Source organism: Astatotilapia calliptera, chromosome 13 (assembly GCF_964374335.1).
Source record: "Astatotilapia calliptera chromosome 13, fAstCal68.1, whole genome shotgun sequence".
Classification (NCBI taxonomy): Eukaryota; Metazoa; Chordata; class Actinopteri; order Cichliformes; family Cichlidae; genus Astatotilapia; species Astatotilapia calliptera.
The window spans coordinates 1,129,193-1,147,910 of record NC_137434.1 but is presented as its reverse complement, the minus strand read 5'-3'; the positions used below and the strand labels follow the sequence as shown (position 1 = coordinate 1,147,910).

Sequence of the window (18,718 nt, the reverse complement as noted above, 5' to 3'; positions counted from 1 at the left end):
TAGGGACGGCTTTCCCAAGCGTTCTTCATAGTGGGGTTGAATATGCTTCATCACAAAGCGTAATCCTGACAGCAGACAGTCTTCTGAATCAAAACAGAGCTGGTACTGCAAAAGAGACAGCTGAAAGCTGAAGGCTCCGCCTCTCCTGTGGGGGCTGAACGTCCCTGTCACTGCAGTATTTTGGATCAACTGAAGGCTTTTCAGGGAGTTTTTAGGACATCCTGATAAGAATGAATATGTCCAGCCTAGAAGTAATAAATGCATGAACAGGAAGAACACCACTACACAGGCTCTTCTATACAGTGAGCAGCAAAGATCTTCTAAATGAGTGGATAGAGCTGGATAGAAAGAATAGAAAACAGTGCTCGTATGTGTTGTGTGTGGATGGGTGAATGAGGCATACAGTATGACATGCTTTGAGTAGAAAAGCACTTAATAAGAACGAGTCCAATCACACTGACACAACTCGTGCTTCAAAAACAACTTGGGTCAACCAGACCTGGGAGTTTGGGCCCAGGTTCCTCGTCGTGTTTCTAATCAGTGTGGAAGAGTGCACCGTCCCGTCCTTGTTATGGGCTTAGTTGCAACAATATTTAGGTGGGTGGCATGAGACAAGAACCCAAGGTTTCCCCAATTCATTGTTATCATTCACTGTGTGTGTCTGTGGTGTGAGAGTACTACCTGAAAGCAAAGCTGTGCTCGTGTGAACACTCACCAACACAGGAGCAGGAACAGGCCAGGAGCTACGCCTGATTAGCCACTCCTCATAAAGCTGGTGAATGGACTCAAGGTACTCCTGGTGGATGGACACACACACACACACACCTGAGAGACAGCTCACTGCTGATATTTATGGGCTCCGCAGTTTAACAAGGATTTTATTTAAGGTCTTTTTATCCGGAACGACTCTAATTCTTTGGGATTTTAAGATTCATGTTTGCTGCCCCACTAAACCTCTTGTGAAAGACGTCCTGAACCTTACTGACTGTTTTAGTCTTGTTCAGTCGGCGCTCCCTCCCACGAGCGTGGACGTACTTTGGATTCAGTCTTATCTCGTGCTCTGTAATTATGTGATATTCTAATTTGCACTTTTGGTAAATGGCCTGGTTCTTATATAGCGCTTTTCTACTCTGAGCACTCAAAGCGCTTTATACAACTAATTCATTCACCCATTCACACAAGCACTTCTAAGCTTAAGTGCTAAGTATCTAGTATTCATAGACATTCACACTCCGATGGATGCATCGGAGAGCAACATGGGTTAGTATCTTGCCCGAGGATATTTGGCATGCAGACTGGAGCAGCCTGGGATCGAACCACCGACCTTCTGGTTAGTGGCTGATCTGCTCTGCCACCTGAGCTACAGCCACTTTTCTGATCACTGTCATAATTCAAATTTCTGTGCTGACCAGTTAAACCTCTGTTACCTGTGCGCGAGCTCTGCACCATCACTCCTGCTGGACATTTTTCTGCTGTTTCAGAATATTGGGGCCTTTATTTGGGCATCAGCCAGGCTCTGCTCCCTCTTCTCCAACCTGCTCACAGGCAACGTAAACGCGACTGCATTTCCCCAGTTTTGGCTTCCAGTAAATTTTAGATTTGATTTTAAGCTTTAATTGTTTGCTTTTAAGTCTCTAAATGGGTCGGCTCCCTCTTACCTCTCTGAACATACTCCTAACAGAGCCTTCAGGTCTTGTTGTTCCTAGAAGCAGACTCAAACACAGAGCAGGCCGGCCTTTACGGTGGCTACATCGTGACTTTGGAACGCTCTCCTTTTCGCATTAGGACCTCCCTAACACCACATCTTTATTCCCTTACTGTGACTCTTTTCTTTGTTTTTGTGACCTGTCTGTTGGGTTTTTTCCCAGTTTGTGCAGCACTTTGGTCAACCTGTTGTTTAAAAACATACTTATAAATACACTGACTTGAATTGACAGGACGCCTGCTGTAAACTTGTCATGTATGTTTGTAGTAGCAGTTGTCTGGTAAGGTGTAAATATTGATGCCACCTCACTGCAGTCCATGTAGTGAAGACCCAGGTGAACAGAAACTGGAGCTAGGAGGAAGCCGTGTGCTGACGTGTGCTGCTGCTCACATCTTTAGCCTTTTGTTGCATCTCTAGGAACCAGCTTCATCTTTGAAGCAGAGCTCCAGCATTTGTACGCGTTTCAAACAAAGTGTTAAATGCCATTTGCCTCGACAAACCTCAGATTTTTCACCATGAGTTGGAAATGTTTTCAGACTCTCTGGAGTAGCTTTGTGGTCACTTCAAGTGGTCATTAGATTGGCACTACTGTGCAGCTGTCTGTGTCCCTTTGAATTGACAAACTTCAATGAAGTGAAGCACAAGCTCCTCACCAGTGGAATGACTTTCTCCTCTTCTCTGCATCGCTGCTTTAACCTTTCATGGCAGGTCTGAGGAGACGTCTGCAGGTAAACTGGAGCCAGGGAAAAAGCCAAATATGACATGTATCATTATTATTACTGCGACTACATGAACTCATTTCATTACATAGGAATGCCATTTGTATAAACACACAACCTCAAAGACAGAGGTCAGTTCTCATCGTGTACATTCAGACGTGCACAGGATTCGTGCTTTGTTTCTTGATGCTGAGCTGCAGCAGGTTTGTTTGTGTTGTACTCACCAATGAGATCAACAGGAATGCAAATGTTAGCTGTAATCCAGTCAAACCACTCGCTGAGAACAGCATAGTCCACCTCTGGCATTTTCCCACTGGAAGAAAAACATGAAATAAAACTCTAATTCTACTCAAAGCACTTTATAAACATGTCTCATTCACTCATTCACAGGTTCTATCTGACCTAACGAGCTTGGAAAGAAAACCGACTGGACTTCTTGAAATGTCTTGAAGACGTTTCAGCTCTCACCTTAGAAGCATCTTCAGTTCTAAGGTCTCACAGTGATTTCACCCAGAACCTCCGCTGATAATTTCACACGTTGGCACATGATCACTAGCGGGTCAACAACACCAACTACGGCTTAAATACCCGGGACTCTCCACACATTGGAGGTTCAACCATAGACTGTAGCAGTCAAAGATCAAACCATCAACGCTCTGATTAGTAGGTGACCGTCTCTACCTCCCGAACCACCCCAGCTCTCTAAATTCCCAGAAATGTCAGAAATGCTCAGTTACAGGTTGGATGATTAATTTGAGACAGTTACATATTTTAAATGAAATGTTACATTTTAAGTAACTGCTTCTCTGTTTACATAGCTGCGGCTGTGAGGCACTTTGGCCATTACTGCAAATCAACATCTGGACTATTTCATGGTAAGACTTGGCTACAATGATGCATGACTGAACACGACCTTTACATTAGAGACATGAGAACAGATGCTGAGCCTGACTGAAATAACAATCCATCCTCTCTGTCTGTACATAAATCACATGCACAGGTTGCACACTCTCCTACTTCAGCGCTGCAGGGCTGTGTTGTTCAGGTGAAACTGTGTGGATGATCCGTGGATCAGATTACTGTACCTTCTGAAGAGATTCTCCACAAAGATGTACTTGGCGCTGAAGAGAGATCTCTCCATCATCCTAACAGGAGCTGCCTGAAACCAACAAGAAACAGCACGTGTGCCAGCGTATCCGTTTGCATAACCAGCGTACAGCCATCAGTGTGCTAGCCCAGGCTATATGGGTGTTAGCATGCAACAAAACAAGCACAGAGTAAACCAGCTGTGGTGCTAGCTAGCAGGACACTTACCACAGCTGACAGGTGTCGATCCAGCATAGTGAGCTGAACGTAGGTCTGTAGCGTGATGCCCCAGCGCTGAGGATCCTGGTACATTAAAGCCTGCGGGGACAGAACCTGCAGGTGAACAGCTAGACTGACATGCAGGGAAGTCACACTACCAACCAGCACTCAACACATTCCCAGAGCATTTGATAAGCTTGACCAGACTCCTGAGGAAGGATCCTGATGGAAGCGGGAGTATACAGAGACAATCCATGGTGTTTACACTCACCACATCTCATCCCAAGTCAACACTGTTCAGCACCAGCGCGTTAAACACCGGCGCGTTCAGCACCGGCGCGTTCAGCACCGGCATGTTAAGCACCGGCGCGTTCAGCACCGGCATGTTAAGTACCGGCATGTTAAGCACCGGCGCGTTCAACACCGGCATGTTAAGCACCGGCGCGTTCAACACCGGCATGTTAAGCACCGGCATGTTAAGCACCGGCGCGTTCAACACCGGCATGTTAAGCACCGGCATGTTAAGCACCGGCATGTTAAGCACCGGCGCGTTCAACACCGGCATGTTAAACACCGGCATGTTAAGCACCGGCATGTTAAGCACCGGCGCGTTCAACACTCCAGCATCATAAAAGCACAAAATGTTTTGGAAGAATCCTTCCAGCTCTGCACACTGACAGCACGGTCATGTACGTTACCAGAGGGTTGTGCCCTCGGACATCTCTCCATTTAGAGATTGGCTCTGTAAGGACCTGCAAGAAAGAGGCAAGGAGAGAGGAATACATTCGTGAACAAATGGTATACTTTGAGCTCGGTAACACTGGAAATCTTGAACGCACACAGCTACACTGCACAAAGACTGACTGACCTCGATACTGCTGGTTTTGCTGAAATATTCCAGACATGTTGTCTTCCCACTGGCAATGTTCCCCTCAACACAGATCTGAACACAGCAACGTACAGGCAGACTGTCAGACACTGCTGTGAGTCTCTGAATATTCATCACTTCCACTGAAAAACTATGGACGATCCGTCCCACATGAGAATCTGCTGTCCACATTAACATTCACATCATTCCCAGCATGCACCGAGGGGCAAACTCAGATTAAACATGGAGGCTCACCACTGCTTTCCTGTCCTCTCCATCCCGCAACAGCTTCCCTTAGAAGGGAGACAACACAGTCAGACTCGATTTCACTTCCTGTAAGTGTTATTGGTTGATTGATTTGAAGGGGGCTCAATACTGTGGGAAATAAAAGATAAAACCTCAAAGAGCTCGTTTTGAACTGTTTGTTTCCCCACATGTTCTTATGACGCTACTCTGAGTCACTCCCTTTTCATCAGCTACTGCTGACAGCACACAACACGTTAACTGACTGCAGATACTCTGTAGGCTACAATTAACCTGAGTTCAGACTGAGGTCAGATCGCTGCTGTCGATCTGTAAGCACCGGGGCAGACATTTGAACCCGGCTGGTTAAACGCTGCTTTAAAGCTCGAGTTCAGCACGGGTCTGATGTGTCCTGACAGCGGCAGCACTGACCTGCAGCCCCGGGCCGTGTCCCGCTGCGGGCTCTGGACGGGACCAGCCTGAATCCCCCGGCACACGCTTTCCTCCACCCGCTCCATCCAGCCCACAAACATGCCGGCGCCACGGCACGGCGAGCGGACACGAGTGTGACACACACCGACATCAGTGTGCCATGTCAACAGCCTGTACACGATCCTCTGTACTCACCACACAGGAAGAAGAAGCGCCGCATTTCTTCTTCGAATTATAAGAAGCCGCATCACTGTCAAACAGCGCCACCTACTGTAGACGACCAATCGTCTGCTCGACGGAAGTTGCGTCACCAAAACAACAACAACACGAAGCGGAAGAGCGAAGAAGTCGGCAAGTCCGCTATTTTTTAATGGAAACTGGCATTTCTTCTATGTCTACGTCAAGTTACAGAGTCTGGATTTAGCGGAAACGACGCTGAATAGCGCGTTTAACCCTTTTGCTTTGTGGTAAATGTTAGCCGCGCGCTAGCCGCCCATTTCTAGTCTTTTCAGTGGCTACACCTGCTTTCCGTGGCTCGTTACAAACGATCTGAGATATATGAAGTAGTAAGCGTATTTAATGCCATACTAGGCAGATTTACCGCACTGCCATTTACTACACATTTACCCGTGTTTGGCTATTGTCAGTACATCTCGCTCGTTGTAAACTTTCTTTAAACATGTATGATTCCAGCCTACCGGATGGGCACTTTTGACTTTTTGTAGTTCAGTTCACTGATTGACTCTCCTGCAGTGCTGTTTTCCTGTATTCATCACCTTTAATAAAGTGTCCTGTGTTACAGTAACAGTGAGTTGTGGATTTACTTAATGAATGCCTAAGTTGGGCTTTAATCTGCCTTAGACATGTGTTTTGTATTTTTTTATTATTAAGTTATTCTCTGCCAATAGGTCTAGAAACACATAACAGACCTGAACCAACGAAGCAATGTGTACATGCAGGCAAAGACAAGTTTTGGAAGTATTTGTACAACACATGCCTCCGCAACAACTTCAGCGTTTCCTGGAATTGATTAGGAAACACTAACAGAGCTATTATCTGTTATGGGAGTCAGATAGTCTTGGTTGACTGTGAAGGCCATGGTGTATGATCACGCCATTTTCATAATCAACTATTCAGTCTATTTGTCACAGGACAAACATAATCTCTCATAGCAAGTTTGTAATGATTTTACAACTCTTTTACCTTTGGCAAGTGAACTCTAACATGTCTGTCTGTAAATGACAGTGTCATGAATAATCCTTCAGTTTTTACCAGTACAAAAGTAAAACAGTTACATTGTCTCATCAGGAGAACCTAAAAGACTCCTCTTATGGCTAGTCTTTGCACATGATAATCACAGAAGAAAAGAAAGGAATTGATTTTCAATTGCGCTTAATTTCAGGAGACTTTCCAACCTGTTGGTTCAAAAGAGCCAAAAGAAAATCCTCATCGATGTTGGAGTAAAAACTAGATGCTTTTATTGGAATACACACTGATAATGCTTACTGTCCTGTCATTGTAAACCAGTCAGAATACATAAATAACTCATTGTGATCATGCTGACTGACTTATGTATGTATGTATGTATATATATGTATATAGTGTACTATTCTTAGTTAGCGTATTGTCTGTCTTGTCTTAATGTTGGTTTAAAATGGAGCACTGTAACAAAAAATAATTTCCCCCAGGGATCAATAAAGTATTCTGATTCTGATTCTGAAGACCACAGACAGCAGTCCAGGCGTCAGGTGGGATAAAGGAGCTGGAAACATCACCTGACAAAGAAAAATCAGACAACAAACTGAGTGAATAAAAGAAGGCTTCTTCGTTGCACATTTTTCACCAATCACAAGCCTGTTCTTTCGCTCTAGACTTTCGACCAATCACCGATCAGGATGAATTGCACTGCTGTACTGTGCATCCCCGTCCGCACAAGAGGGCGACAAAGGAGTGTTTGCACACCGTAGGAGGAGGAGAAGAAGAAGAAGTAGCGTTCAGCATGGCCGCAGGCTGGGAGGCAAAGCTGCAGCTGGTCCAGAGACACGTCCGCGCTTTCCCAGACTTTCCCAAGAAAGGGATCCTGTTCAGGTAAGACACTGCGTTCTTGTTTGAACGGCCCAGCAAACGTAAGGTCTCTTCGCTGGTCTACCGCGAATAGAAACGGGTCTCTGAGAGCTGTAACCAGGTGCAAGGGCACGTGTCAGACCCCTGCTACCAGGAAGCACACTTTGCCCCCACAGTGAGCACTTAGGAAGAGCCGAATAGTGTGTGTGTGTGTGTGTGTGTGTGTGTGTGTGTGTGTGTGTGTGTGTGTGTGTGTGTGTGTGTGTGTGTGTGTGTGTGTGTGTGTGTGTGTGTGTGTGTGTGTGTGTGTGTGTGTGTGTGTGTGTGTGTGTGTGTCGTGCAGTGCAGTGCAGTGCAGTGCAGAAGGAGGGCGGGGCTCTTCAAGTTAAAGCAGCGGCTCATGTAGTCTGTCATCGGTACCAGCTCATCTATGACCTACGATTGTTTCCACAGCCTGAGCTTCAGACAGTGAACGGCCTCCGTGACCCGCTGAGCATGAGGTCAATATCAGTGTGTATTTCAAAATAAAATCCCTTTGAAATCTTGCTGTCAGGATGCCGCAATGGCTCAAAGCACTGAAAGCCTTCACTGTAGTCAGAGAACTGCTCAGAGGTTAACTTCAGAGGCCTTTGAACATGACGATGAGCTGTTTAATAAGGAATACATCACGCAAATGAATATGAAACAACGTTTAACCTTCAGGCTGTTAGTAGTTTTTGACCGTGGCAATATTTTCTTGCAACACTTTGATGACTGTGCATGAAAATTGCCACTCAGCTCTGAATGTTGCAGACACAGAAACAGTTGATCTGTTACAGTAATATAATCGGGTGTTAGCCTTCCAGCAGTGAAAATGCATACAGTGTTTTCTAATAGTACTCCCTAGAGGTAGCATGTAAAAAGTAGTCCGCCCAACACAGAGCCCAGTGACACTACAACATCCAGCTACAGGCTGGTTCAGTTCAAATAACATGCAGTATTTGTTCAGTTAGTACTGTGCATTATAACTATGCCACCTACAAGTCAAAGGCTGGGTTTTGTCACTCCAATGTCAAATATAGATCAGAAATCAACACTTTGCATCTCTAGGAAATGAAATCTCTCTGTGGAAATGTATGTTATAATTCTGATGTGTATCCAAAAGGACTGGTTACTATTTAAGCCTGACTCTTTACCTGGAGGTCCAATCCCCCCAGTAAGTAGACGAACCACTATTCCTGCTGAGCCACAGCTACTCCCAGTATCAGCTGATCATAGGAATTTGCTGATATATCAGTATTGGGATTTATAACAGCTGATAAATGGAGACACAGGAGAAAACCCTTCAGCATGGTTTCAGGGTGTTCCTCCTGTGCTCATGTTGCATTGTTTGTCTATCAGAGGGTGGCTTCCCTCAGAAAAAGATCAGCAGTTATATCTGACTTTTAAGCCACCAAACAATAGCATGAGTCTTAAAAGGCCTGTATCTGCCAGGCTGTAAATGCTACAAACTGTTGTGTCTGAATCTTGCAGAGATATTTGTCCCATCCTCAAGGATGCAGCTGCCCTTAAAGCAGTAATTGACCTGTTTGAAGAACATGTGAGGAACATGTACCAGCACGTGGATCTGATTGTAGGTAAGAAAAACAAAAGCAGAGCTCTGAAACTGCTGTGCTCCACCTTTTAAAGGCGTCTTTTAACACACCTTAAACATCCTCTCAGCCAGCTGTATCGCATGCTTGGTGTTCGGAAAGTCCACTTTATTTGTGCAGCTGTGTGAGATATTGTGTGTTAACTCCTGTGAGTATAGTGGTAAAGCATGTACACTCCATCAGATACTTCTGTTCAATATTTTTCCATCACTTGTTCTTAGTGTAAGCTGTCTTACAACGTCAAACATGAGGCCGCCCTGGACCCAGCTCCTCAGCAACAGCTGCTCAAAGTGAAAGAGTTGAGACTGGCAGGAAGCCGGCCTGTACCTGCTTGCTTCCTTAGCTTATTTATGTTCTTAAGCCAGTCAGGTCCGTGTAACAGTCAACAGCACACGGTGAATAAATGAAAGTGGCTCTCTTTTTATCTGGTTAAGTTACCATGGTAACTCATGCTGAAGTTGGCTGTGTTCAGTTTAGGTTTAAAATTGCCTGGAAAGACAATATTTACATTGACTCTTTATTGTGCAACATGTGTGAGTTAAGCAGTGCTGTAATCAAACCATCACAAACTTGCATTATCACAGGATTATTTGTGATGTGTTTGATCCTTAAGCTGCTGCCGAGTCTCTTTTAGTCTGTTCGAAGTGCAGCTGCTAGAGTACAAGAATATCTGTTACACACTGAACTCCTTTATCAGGCTGTGGGACCGTGAGCTTTACTGCTTCCATGCATCCAGTTTAAATGTGCAGCCGTCACTTTAGTAGCAAACAGCAACCCTGAGCACGCTCAGACACACAATCACTCACAGAGGATTAAATAATCTTATCTGCAACAGTGTTGCAGTTTACTGCTGTTTCTATAGAATTCTAATCATTCAATCACAGTCATCATCTGATAACGTCTCTGGTTTGGTTCGGGCAGGTTTGATGTTATTGTGTCCTTTTAATGTAAATGTTGCTCCTCCCACCTCATTATTGCTGTTTGTGTGTGGCAGGTTTAGATGCTCGTGGTTTCCTGTTTGGGCCTCTGCTCGCCCAGAGGCTAGGTGTTGGCTTCGTCCTGGTCAGAAAGAAAGGCAAACTGCCCGGAGCCACTGTTTCTGTCTCTTATGATCTGGAGTATGGCAAGGTAAAGAACACAAGGACACACTCTGAAAGGTTTGTGTGTTTGGAGGGCGGGCAGGATGAAACTGTTAGAGATGAGGTACTAAGGACAATCCTCATAAAAGTGGAGGAAATATGTACTTTTGGACATTTCACTGCTCGACTTTTTCATCCCCACTCCTCTTTTCCATGGGGCAGTTGAACGCATCCCTTCCACAAGCCGTATACAGAGACACTTATGGAAATGTAGACACTATGATCCTATTCTGCAGACAAGGCAGCAATATCTTAGACACACCTTCAGCCTTACTGGCCTGCTGTAAGCGCTGCGTCCTATAGGAAGGATCCAGCACCACAAACCCAGGATGGGAGGGTTTGTGGTGTTTGTTACATAACAAACAAACAGTATACTAAGACAATGTCAGCTTGTTTTCACCTGTTGAAGTGCATCCTTTAGGTCCTGTAGTGCTAATCACAAATACGTGCACTGCAGCTTGCTGTCATATTCGTGTTTTTGTTTCAGTGACGTGTCTGCACAGCAGCTCAGAGATTCAGAGACAGAAAACCCACTGCTAGCTATCATGATGCAGATATGAGTCGAGGTTTACAAGAAACTCCGTTTCTCCTTTCACTGTTACTTGAGATAAGAAGTTTAGTCTCTGTTGCATCGTTGAGCTTGACCACATTCAGATCTCATTAAAAATGGTATTTACTCTGTTCCCCCAGGCAGAAGCAGAGATCCAGGAGGATGCTGTGGCGCCAGGACAAAGGGTCCTGCTCGTCGATGACCTCCTGGCTACTGGAGGTGAGAAATTGCCCAGTTTAGATGTGATTCAGTCCGACTGAGACATGAATACAAGTTATGTTGCTGAATATTTCCCCTTACTGGCACTTCTGCTTTTACTTCAACATTAGATAATCCGTGTAACATTATGGATGCCACGGGGGGATTCAGCGTTCACAGAAACAACCTTCATGACAGACGGCAGCTCTGATGCGTAGCGGTCGTTTCTTATGGTTTATGAAAGAAGCTGCACAGCTCGCTCGCGGCTGACACACAGCATTAATATTACTAGAATCTTTTTTCCCCCAGTCTCATGTTGTGACTCTGGTTTGACTTTTTTAATTAATGGCAGCTTTCCTGTCTTGACATGGCAGTGATGAAGGAAAAGTTTGACTAGAACAGCATCGTTCTGTCTGGGCAGTGATGCGCACTACTCGTCTTCACTTTTCATACTTTGTTTAATCTGTGATGATTTTCCTTCACTCTTCTCCTGGTGAACTCGGCTGTTGCCTCCTCCCCTGTTTTGGCCCATAGAGTCGTGCACGTCCAGCGAGGGGCAGTTACATTTTGGAGGTCTGTCTGTGAAACCCCTCTGAGACGCATAACGTGAACGGGACCATAAGTTAGGCTAAAGTCAACCCAGGCTTTCAGCTCAGCTTGAAGCGAATGTTGTTGTGCGCGAGACACCTTTAAGCTTTCTTTCAGCTGCAGCAGCAGGGCTGTAATTCAAACACAGGCTTACTCTGCATGAAAGTTTCATACATCGGTCCAGAAGTACTAACAGTTGCTGTTTTGGGTCATATTGATCCATTAAATATGTTTTTTTATTGATCCATATCACAGAACGCCGAGGTAATGAGGTCTGAGAGCTCTCCCTGTTTTCTGGAAGACTGAAAGAAAAGTTACCTGACAAGCCCAAATCCTGCTTTGCACTGTCGTCTTGGGTCCCCCTACTTCAATAAAAACTCGGTGTAGAGGGAAATAAAGCGGATTGGGCTGTTAGGAGTATCGGTGGGATGCGTGACTTTCTTTGGACTGATTTCTCTTAGGAAGTCTGCCTTTAAGACTTTGACATGTGTGTATTGCAGGGACGCTGCATGCTGCCGCCGAGCTGATGAGGAAACAGCAGGCTGAGGTTCTGGGCTGCATGGTGGTCATCGAGCTCAAAGAGCTAAACGGCATCGACAAACTCAAACCACACAGAGTCTTCTCCCTGCTTCAGTACTGAGGACACTCGACCCAGACAAGAAATCTCTTAATTTTACAGTAATTTTGTTTACAGGGTGTAGCTGCGCCCCGTTATTTTAATGGGATGTTACTGGAAGTACAGTACGTCCAGTGTCTGAGCAGCATCCAAGTTTACTTTGCCTCGGCTCAGAAGGCAGGGTGAGTTTGACCCTGTCTGGGTTCATGTTCAGGCGTGACGACTCTGCCACTGGAAGGCAGCTGCTAGTCACGAAACATGAACAACTGTGATGGAAATAACAGGGAGTGCAGATGAGACTGAAATGACTAAGAATACAAGAGATGCAGCACATGAACACGCAGCAGCCTCCATCAATGTAATGACTGAAAAAAGAAACGTTCCACTGGAAATGACCAAAACCAGCTTTACTGGGTGTAACTTTGCAATAAAGTGTACAACACATCTGTGTCAGTCCAATCATGTAACATCTAAAAACAAACACTGGTTATCACTGATGACTAAATGATCATCACGGTCTATGCTGGAACATTTAAAGCCGTGAGACAAGCTTAAGACTGGTTTAGAATCAAGTGTGCAGCTTAAATTGTCTTTGTGTGCAAGTCTTCCAGCTGCAGCCAGCTGTGCTTTGCTCGAGGGTGAGTGTAGTTGTAGAGCACAGCAGCTGTCATGAAGCAGGTCTGCTTACACATCAAACCAGAACGAGCCGAACACGAGCTGAAACTCCGGTTTGGTCACAGCAAAGTCAATCATTACCTTTACTGATGAGTTACATCAGCCTGCAGCTGTTCGAATGGACCCGTTTTCTGCATCAGTAATGAGAACATCAAACACCCACAGCACCCTGCTGAGCTGTTTAAGATCCCCTCATGACCAATCCACCATTCGTGACAGCACAAAGCTGGGTGCAGCTCTTCACTGTGTTTCTTGAACATTATCATCAAACAGTGACTCTGAATCTAAAATACAAAATGAGTTTACTGCATAGAAAAGTGTTCCTAATAACAAAGTCAGTACATCCGTGTTACACTTTGGATAGAAGGAAAAAACAAAACTGGATCAGTGTTTCGAACAACTCAGCACAAGCATGTCAGGAGGACTCCTTCAACTCCATCCATGTATTATCCAAACCAGACGAACGTGCCAAAACCTGCGGACAACCACTGAAACGTGCTAAAAATACTGCGAGGCGGTCACGTTAAAGGCCACCAGGCCTCAGATCAGAGTCTCCTCCTCTCGGAGTCTGCTGTTCACCGTGTCCGTCACAGTGCTGAGCTCCATGTTCTTATTCAGCTTCAGGTACAAGTCCTTCCTCACTGTGTGAAGAGTCAGCCAATCACCAGCCACTTCTGCCAGCAGATGGATGTGTTTCTCCATTTCACCTGTTGATTACAAAGGATCAGCCGGTCAGCTTCTACCTAGTGAATACGGCTCTACCTGGTTCAGTTTTCTGCTACATTTCTAACAGTTACAAACAGAAACCCTGTGTGGAGGGAGATCTCAGCACAAGCACCACATTGTTCTTGTTTCGTGAACCAACCTGTGCTCAGAGAAGATCTGTAGCTTGCCACCATCCGGTTACACGCCACCTCCATCGTTAAAGCCGGTTTCTTCTCTGCAACAAACACACTGCGGAGAATCCGTGCCAGCTCCCCAAGGCGTGACATCATTAACAGGCGCTCCTCCTGCTTGCTGTTACGAGTCATGACTGCCTGGAGCTTCTGTGCCTCCTTTGCCCGAATCTGAGGAGAAAGCAAAGTAAACTATAAAGATGTGTTTTTAGCAGCTGTTAGAGACAAAAATCACATCTTAAAGAAGCTCCAACAGCACTGTGGTCGACCCCCCTGAAGAACTGTGTGCCCGGTCTACCTACCCGGTCCAGCAGAGACTGGGACACCCCTTTCAGGGCATTTGGGACAGCTGATGTTTGGGGGACTGTGGGGTTCTCCTGGGATGTTGGCTCTTTGTGAGCAGCTTTGTCTTCTGTCTTCAGAGCCAGCCCAATCAGAGCCTTCTCCATCTGAACACACACAAAAAGCCAACACATTTAGCGTTACAGTAATTATACTAATATAAAGTTCCGTTAAAGAGCATCATGACAATCCCCGGCAGCCTACACCTGTTGCAGCATAACTAAGGGAGGATTCAGGGTCACCGGTCCAGCCCTAACTTCAGCAAAAAGGAAAGCTTGAATCTTAAAAGTAGAGATAGTGTCTGTCTCCTGAATCCAAACTGGAAGCTGGTTCCACAGAAGAGGGGCCTGAAAACTGAAGGCTCTGCCTCCCATTCTACTTTTAAATACTCTAGGAACAACAAGTAGGCCTGCAGAGCGAGAGCGAAGTGCTCTGATAGGGTGATATGGTACTACAATAATGATTGCATTTTATAAAGCGCTTTACAATGCCACTATTCATTCACTCTCACATTCACACACTGGTGGAGGCAGCTGCAGTTGTAGCCACAGCTGCCCTGGGGCAGACTGACATCATTAAGATATGATGGGGCACAAATATACAAGAATATGATTTTGGATTTCCAAATATCCAACTACGCTCTCTCTCTAGTCCCCGTCACCCAACGAAAGCAGTCCTACATGTTGGATGGAGCACACGTGCTGGTCAAAACGACTCAGCCTCTTAACAGTAAGACGTTCTTGTGACTACACCCACTGTTACTAAGTAGTGCTCACCAGTTTCCTGGAACTGAACATACAACTGAGAAAAATGCTGAATTAGGAGCTGCATCTCTCCAAAGGGATCGATGGCGGTAAGCTGTCAGTCACCATGTTCACGCAGACGGCTTTGATTAAACTTGTTCCTTCTGTCCTTCACCCTCATGAACAGTAGGAGGTGATGTGAGTTTACAAGTAACAACACAAAACACGCGACGCTGGTCTGGTGGCAGACTCAGGAGGGGCTACGTGATTAACTGAGAGGGGAAAGTGCTACAGAGTGTGGGTATGACACAGCTGTTTGTGATTGAGGTCAAGTGTTGAACTGACAGCCTGGAGTGATTACTGCCCATGTGACCTTCAATCTTTTGAGACAACGCCACAAATGTGTGTAAACAACACCTGAAATTCAGAGTGCTAACACCTAACAGATATTAATCTCAGACTACAGTAAGCTCATCGTTTACGCAGAAGCGTGAGAGCGGCGACACTGCTGCAGCACCTTAGGTGTGATGAGTGAGCGGGCCTTGTCGAGCACCTCCTGAGCTGTGGCCAGTTTCTCCGGGCGAGGAGTCTGAGGCAGTGCGCTCGTATGGACGGCTGGCACAGAGTCCACATTAAAGCGAGGATGCCAGCGGGTCAGTTTGTCTTCTGGAACCAACACTGGGGGATCCAACGAGGACAGGAAAACCTGCAGGGGAAAAAAAGGAGATTTAGGCAAAAGTTTGAGACGACAACAAAAAAGTAACTGCTGTGTGACTTATTAAAAAAATGAGTGAACCCAAACTAGAGCAGCTGACCTTGTGGTGCTGTTTGACAATGGAAAGCAGGCTGTTATGGAACACACGTCTTCTCTCCAGGAGACGAGAGGCTGACAGCACAGGTCGAGCCTCGCCATTTTCTGAGGAGAACAACCCCAAAAACCCAAATCAAAGCCATGTACTGAGGGACAGTTTACAAATATGGTATTTGGAGAAAAGGGTTGGCTGAGCTGAAGGTGACGTGCGCTCTAACCGGAGACGATGATGGGGTCCACGGTCAGCTGGTAGCTTCCCTTCTTAATGCTGCTGTTGAAAGCTTGGATGTGTTTCTCCTGCCGGAACGTGTAGGCCTCAGGAAACACCGTCTTTATCTGACCCACGTGGCTCTCTTCAAAGCGCCTCAAAGAGGAAAGAAGTCAGTTATTATCTTTAGCAGCGAGCCACAGGTCCAGCGAGTCTTAGCTTAAAAACACACGAAGCTGCTGACAGCTGGAACCTTTCTAGCACAAACAACAGGACTGCTGACACATTCCACTTTCCCACACATTCTCAGCTTTTGTCTCACGAACTCATCCGACTAACCGAACACTTACTTGTGCATCATGTCCTGAACTCCCCGTTTGATCTTGGTGAAGGTCGCGGTCTCGCAGCGGTTGTACAACATGGCGACCACAGTGTCCATGCTTCTGAATATTTCAGCCAGCACCTTGTAATGGTAGGGGAGCGAGAGGCCTGGGGGGGCATCTTGAGCAAGAGTGTGGTACCGCTGATACGCTGGCTGCTCGGTGCTGGACACACAAGGGAGGACATTCACTTTAACATGGACTAAACAAAAGCTCATCTTTGGGGAAATGCAGCTTACTCTCACTTAGCTCTGTGCACATGTGCAAGTGCTCACCTGTCCTGAGCACGGGTCTCAGTCAGCTCATGCTCCGCTGCTGCTTTTGCTTCCTTCCTCTTCTGAGCTTTAGCTGCAAGCTCTTTGGCCCGAGCTACAGAGAGCTTCAGGGTCTTAGCTTCAGCAGAGGCCGAAATGATGGTTTCAGGAACAGCAGGGGAGCTACTGTCAGGCACTAAAGATGGAGAGGGTGTAGCTGAGGACGCAGTGGCAGGGATCTCATCTACACGCTTCTTAATCCTCAGAAGGCGTGACTTGAGAGCAGCGATGTCCTCTTTACCCAGGACCTGCCAGAAATGGAAAAAGGTGCTCTCAGCTAGGGCTGCTCAGTTAATCGAATTTTAACCACGATCTGGGCTTTCAGTGAAAATAATGGTGATTATCATTTTTGCCATAATCGAGCAGCCCTACTCTCAGCTGCGACCAAAACACACCAGAGGTCATGTGTGCAGCCCTGCTCCCCACATGCTGATTAGCCATCATGAGTGTTTCTCTCTCACACACAGCAACCTTTGTTAAAGAGAGGCGTGTTTCAGATATGATCAGGCTGCTCTCATTGTTCCAGTATGAAGACCGATCGACTTATTCAAACTGCTGAGACTGAACCCTCTCAGGAATGATATTAAATCACAAGTTCAGTCTCTGAGAAAAGGCATAGAAACATCTCATTTATTCAGCTGAGAAACCTCGTGAGATTCAGAATGCCGATTTAAAGCCAGATCAGTCCAGAGGAGCAAATATCCAGACACTACAAAGATCTGAGCATGACGAAGAGTACACAAAGCCTGCAACTACAGAGTGAAGGCAGGACAAAGCCTGTGGGTCTGTGTGTACATGCACACGTCTGTTACCTGTGCCGTGTCTGCGGGCAGCTCCAGTTTCTTCCTGGCAGACCGCCTCGCCGGCCTCTCTGCTCCTGCAGCGGCTGCCGGTGCTCCGAGATCCGCCTGCCGCCTCTTCTTGGCGGTGCTGTGCTCGACGGCTGCGGCGGACACGGTCGCTCCGAGGTCAGCCGAGCCCCGCTTGGGGGTGCGGGGACTGGAGAGGGGTTGCTCCGCGCCATGGTTCAGCCCTGCGGCCTCGTCGATTACACGGAGAAACTCTTCATGAACTGTCGACGAACACGAGAAGGCGCTGCGTGGCTCTGTCGGCTTCGTTGGGCCGCCAGTGGCTTTCTTCGTCCGGGAGTAGAAGTCGGTAACCCGAGCCTGAGACATGCCGCTGGCCTCACAAGCGAACACGAAAACAAAACGAGGACGAGCAGAGCCCCAGCACACAGACGCCGTCTGCAAACGTTCTCCGGAAGTGCGCACACTGCACAGGAAGAAGAAACAAATGTTCGCGCGAAATGAATAAAGCCACGCCTCCCCCGGTCCTCTTGGTCGGAGGGTAAACCAGGACTGGAGCAGACCGTGGGCGGGCGTGTTCTTCTTCTGTGTAAAAGTTTTCCACACGCTAAACACGGGCTTTGAGCGGTGCTGTGGATCAACATGTCCAGTGTCTGTTTGTGAAAGTGTAACTTTACCTGTCTAATCACCATGGTTACAGCAGGTGATCACGTTCAAATCACGCCACCTTCCCGATAGTTTGCTGCGTGTTTCAGTGACACACACAAATAACACCGGTCCACCCAACCTTGTGGGTTCACACAAAGGGAGAATCTGTCTAACAAACCACAGTAAAGGTAATGAGAATATTCGTGCTAAATAGTATGCAGTTAATCATGACAAAGTTCAAAAGGGACATGAATGTGAAAGCTATCCTGAGACTTCTGGGTCACGTGCTAGAACATTTTGTCTTTACTTTGAAATGGGAAAATGTTGTATTTGTTTCTTTCAAAGGCAAAACGGAAGATGTATACTTTGTAATAAATCTGTTAGCTATCTTAGCTAAATGTTATTTCCAGAAATGCAAATACAGTAGCCAAAAGCCTCATTTTAAACACAGCTATACTGATAACTGCTTAGTGGATCACTTAATAAAAAGGCTATAAAAACAATTACTATTTGTACTAATTACAAATTATTTGAATGTAGGCTATGTAACTTTTTATATGCACCCCCTGGCATGTGTTAATTATGTTCAAATACATTCTCTGTATACTGTTGCTTAATAAAGTTGTTGTTGTTTTTTTAGTTTTTTTTGGGGGGGGGGGGGGGGAGCAGAATAACACTAGATCACAACCACGTCACTGTGTGTCGACAGGGGCGTAATTTCCAGGGGGGTTAGGGGGGTCAGATTTATTTATTTATTTAGACAGAGAGACCCCCCAAGGTTTAGCACGCTGATGAGCAGTGAGCTTTGAATGGTCCACAGCAGCCACTCAGCCA

At 46.2% G+C, this 18,718-nt stretch overlaps 3 protein-coding genes across 7 annotated transcripts in view; 1 reads left to right on the top strand and 2 right to left on the bottom strand.

Moving 5' to 3' along the window:
* tk2 (thymidine kinase 2) overlaps positions 1 to 18,718 on the bottom strand; it is a 300,481-nt gene that overhangs the window by 1,176 nt on the left and 280,587 nt on the right. The window contains exons 2-10 of one of the 3 annotated variants that reach the window (XM_080287690.1): positions 5,273 to 5,436; positions 4,853 to 4,890; positions 4,598 to 4,672; positions 4,428 to 4,481; positions 3,739 to 3,828; positions 3,510 to 3,583; positions 2,649 to 2,737; positions 2,359 to 2,438; positions 716 to 796 (exon numbers count right to left, since the gene is read on the bottom strand). In XM_080287690.1, the coding sequence (XP_080143816.1) occupies positions 716 to 796; positions 2,359 to 2,438; positions 2,649 to 2,737; positions 3,510 to 3,583; positions 3,739 to 3,828; positions 4,428 to 4,481; positions 4,598 to 4,672; positions 4,853 to 4,890; positions 5,273 to 5,423 (732 nt within the window). In that variant the 5' untranslated portion in view covers positions 5,424 to 5,436. Of the gene's footprint in view, positions 1 to 715; positions 797 to 2,358; positions 2,439 to 2,648; positions 2,738 to 3,509; positions 3,584 to 3,738; positions 3,829 to 4,427; positions 4,482 to 4,597; positions 4,673 to 4,852; positions 4,891 to 5,272; positions 5,502 to 18,718 lie in introns of those variants that run through there. The other 2 variants (XM_026189872.2, XM_080287691.1) reach the window with 2 other exon arrangements.
* aprt (adenine phosphoribosyltransferase) lies at positions 6,880 to 12,502 on the top strand. Of its 2 annotated transcripts, XM_080287692.1 has the most exons (6): positions 6,966 to 7,020; positions 7,144 to 7,360; positions 8,849 to 8,952; positions 9,962 to 10,095; positions 10,797 to 10,875; positions 11,943 to 12,502. In XM_080287692.1, the coding sequence occupies exons 2-6, from the start codon at positions 7,272 to 7,274 to the stop codon at positions 12,080 to 12,082; spliced, it is 546 nt and encodes a 181-aa protein (XP_080143818.1). In that variant the 5' UTR covers positions 6,966 to 7,020; positions 7,144 to 7,271; the 3' UTR covers positions 12,083 to 12,502. The 2 variants fall into 2 exon arrangements, with proteins under 2 accessions (XP_026045660.1, XP_080143818.1); XM_026189875.2 differs by having other exon boundaries at positions 6,880 to 7,360.
* cdt1 (chromatin licensing and DNA replication factor 1) lies at positions 11,942 to 18,529 on the bottom strand. 2 transcript variants are annotated; one of them, XM_026189871.2, is made up of 9 exons: positions 17,240 to 18,529; positions 16,389 to 16,675; positions 16,084 to 16,278; positions 15,744 to 15,889; positions 15,530 to 15,630; positions 15,232 to 15,420; positions 13,932 to 14,078; positions 13,599 to 13,800; positions 11,942 to 13,440 (listed from the first exon to the last, which is right to left on the bottom strand). In XM_026189871.2, exons 1-9 carry the CDS (start codon positions 17,603 to 17,605, stop codon positions 13,274 to 13,276), a joined length of 1,800 nt encoding a protein of 599 aa, XP_026045656.2. In that variant the 5' UTR covers positions 17,606 to 18,529; the 3' UTR covers positions 11,942 to 13,273. The 2 variants fall into 2 exon arrangements, with proteins under 2 accessions (XP_026045656.2, XP_080143815.1); XM_080287689.1 differs by having other exon boundaries at positions 15,268 to 15,420.

Coding starts and splice junctions, on each gene's coding strand:
- aprt (XM_026189875.2), top strand. CDS start 7,272: ATGGCCGCAGGCTGGGAGGCAAAGCTGCAGCTGGTCCAGAGACACGTC. Junction 7,361..8,848: donor AAGAAAGGGATCCTGTTCAG/GTAAGACACTGC, acceptor TGAATCTTGCAG/AGATATTTGTCCCATCCTCA. Junction 10,876..11,942: donor TGACCTCCTGGCTACTGGAG/GTGAGAAATTGC, acceptor TGTGTATTGCAG/GGACGCTGCATGCTGCCGCC.
- cdt1 (XM_026189871.2), bottom strand. CDS start 17,605: ATGTCTCAGGCTCGGGTTACCGACTTCTACTCCCGGACGAAGAAAGCC. Junction 15,631..15,743: donor GGACCCCATCATCGTCTCCG/GTTAGAGCGCAC, acceptor TGTTCTCCTCAG/AAAATGGCGAGGCTCGACCT. Junction 14,079..15,231: donor GCTCACTCATCACACCTAAG/GTGCTGCAGCAG, acceptor GTGTGTGTTCAG/ATGGAGAAGGCTCTGATTGG.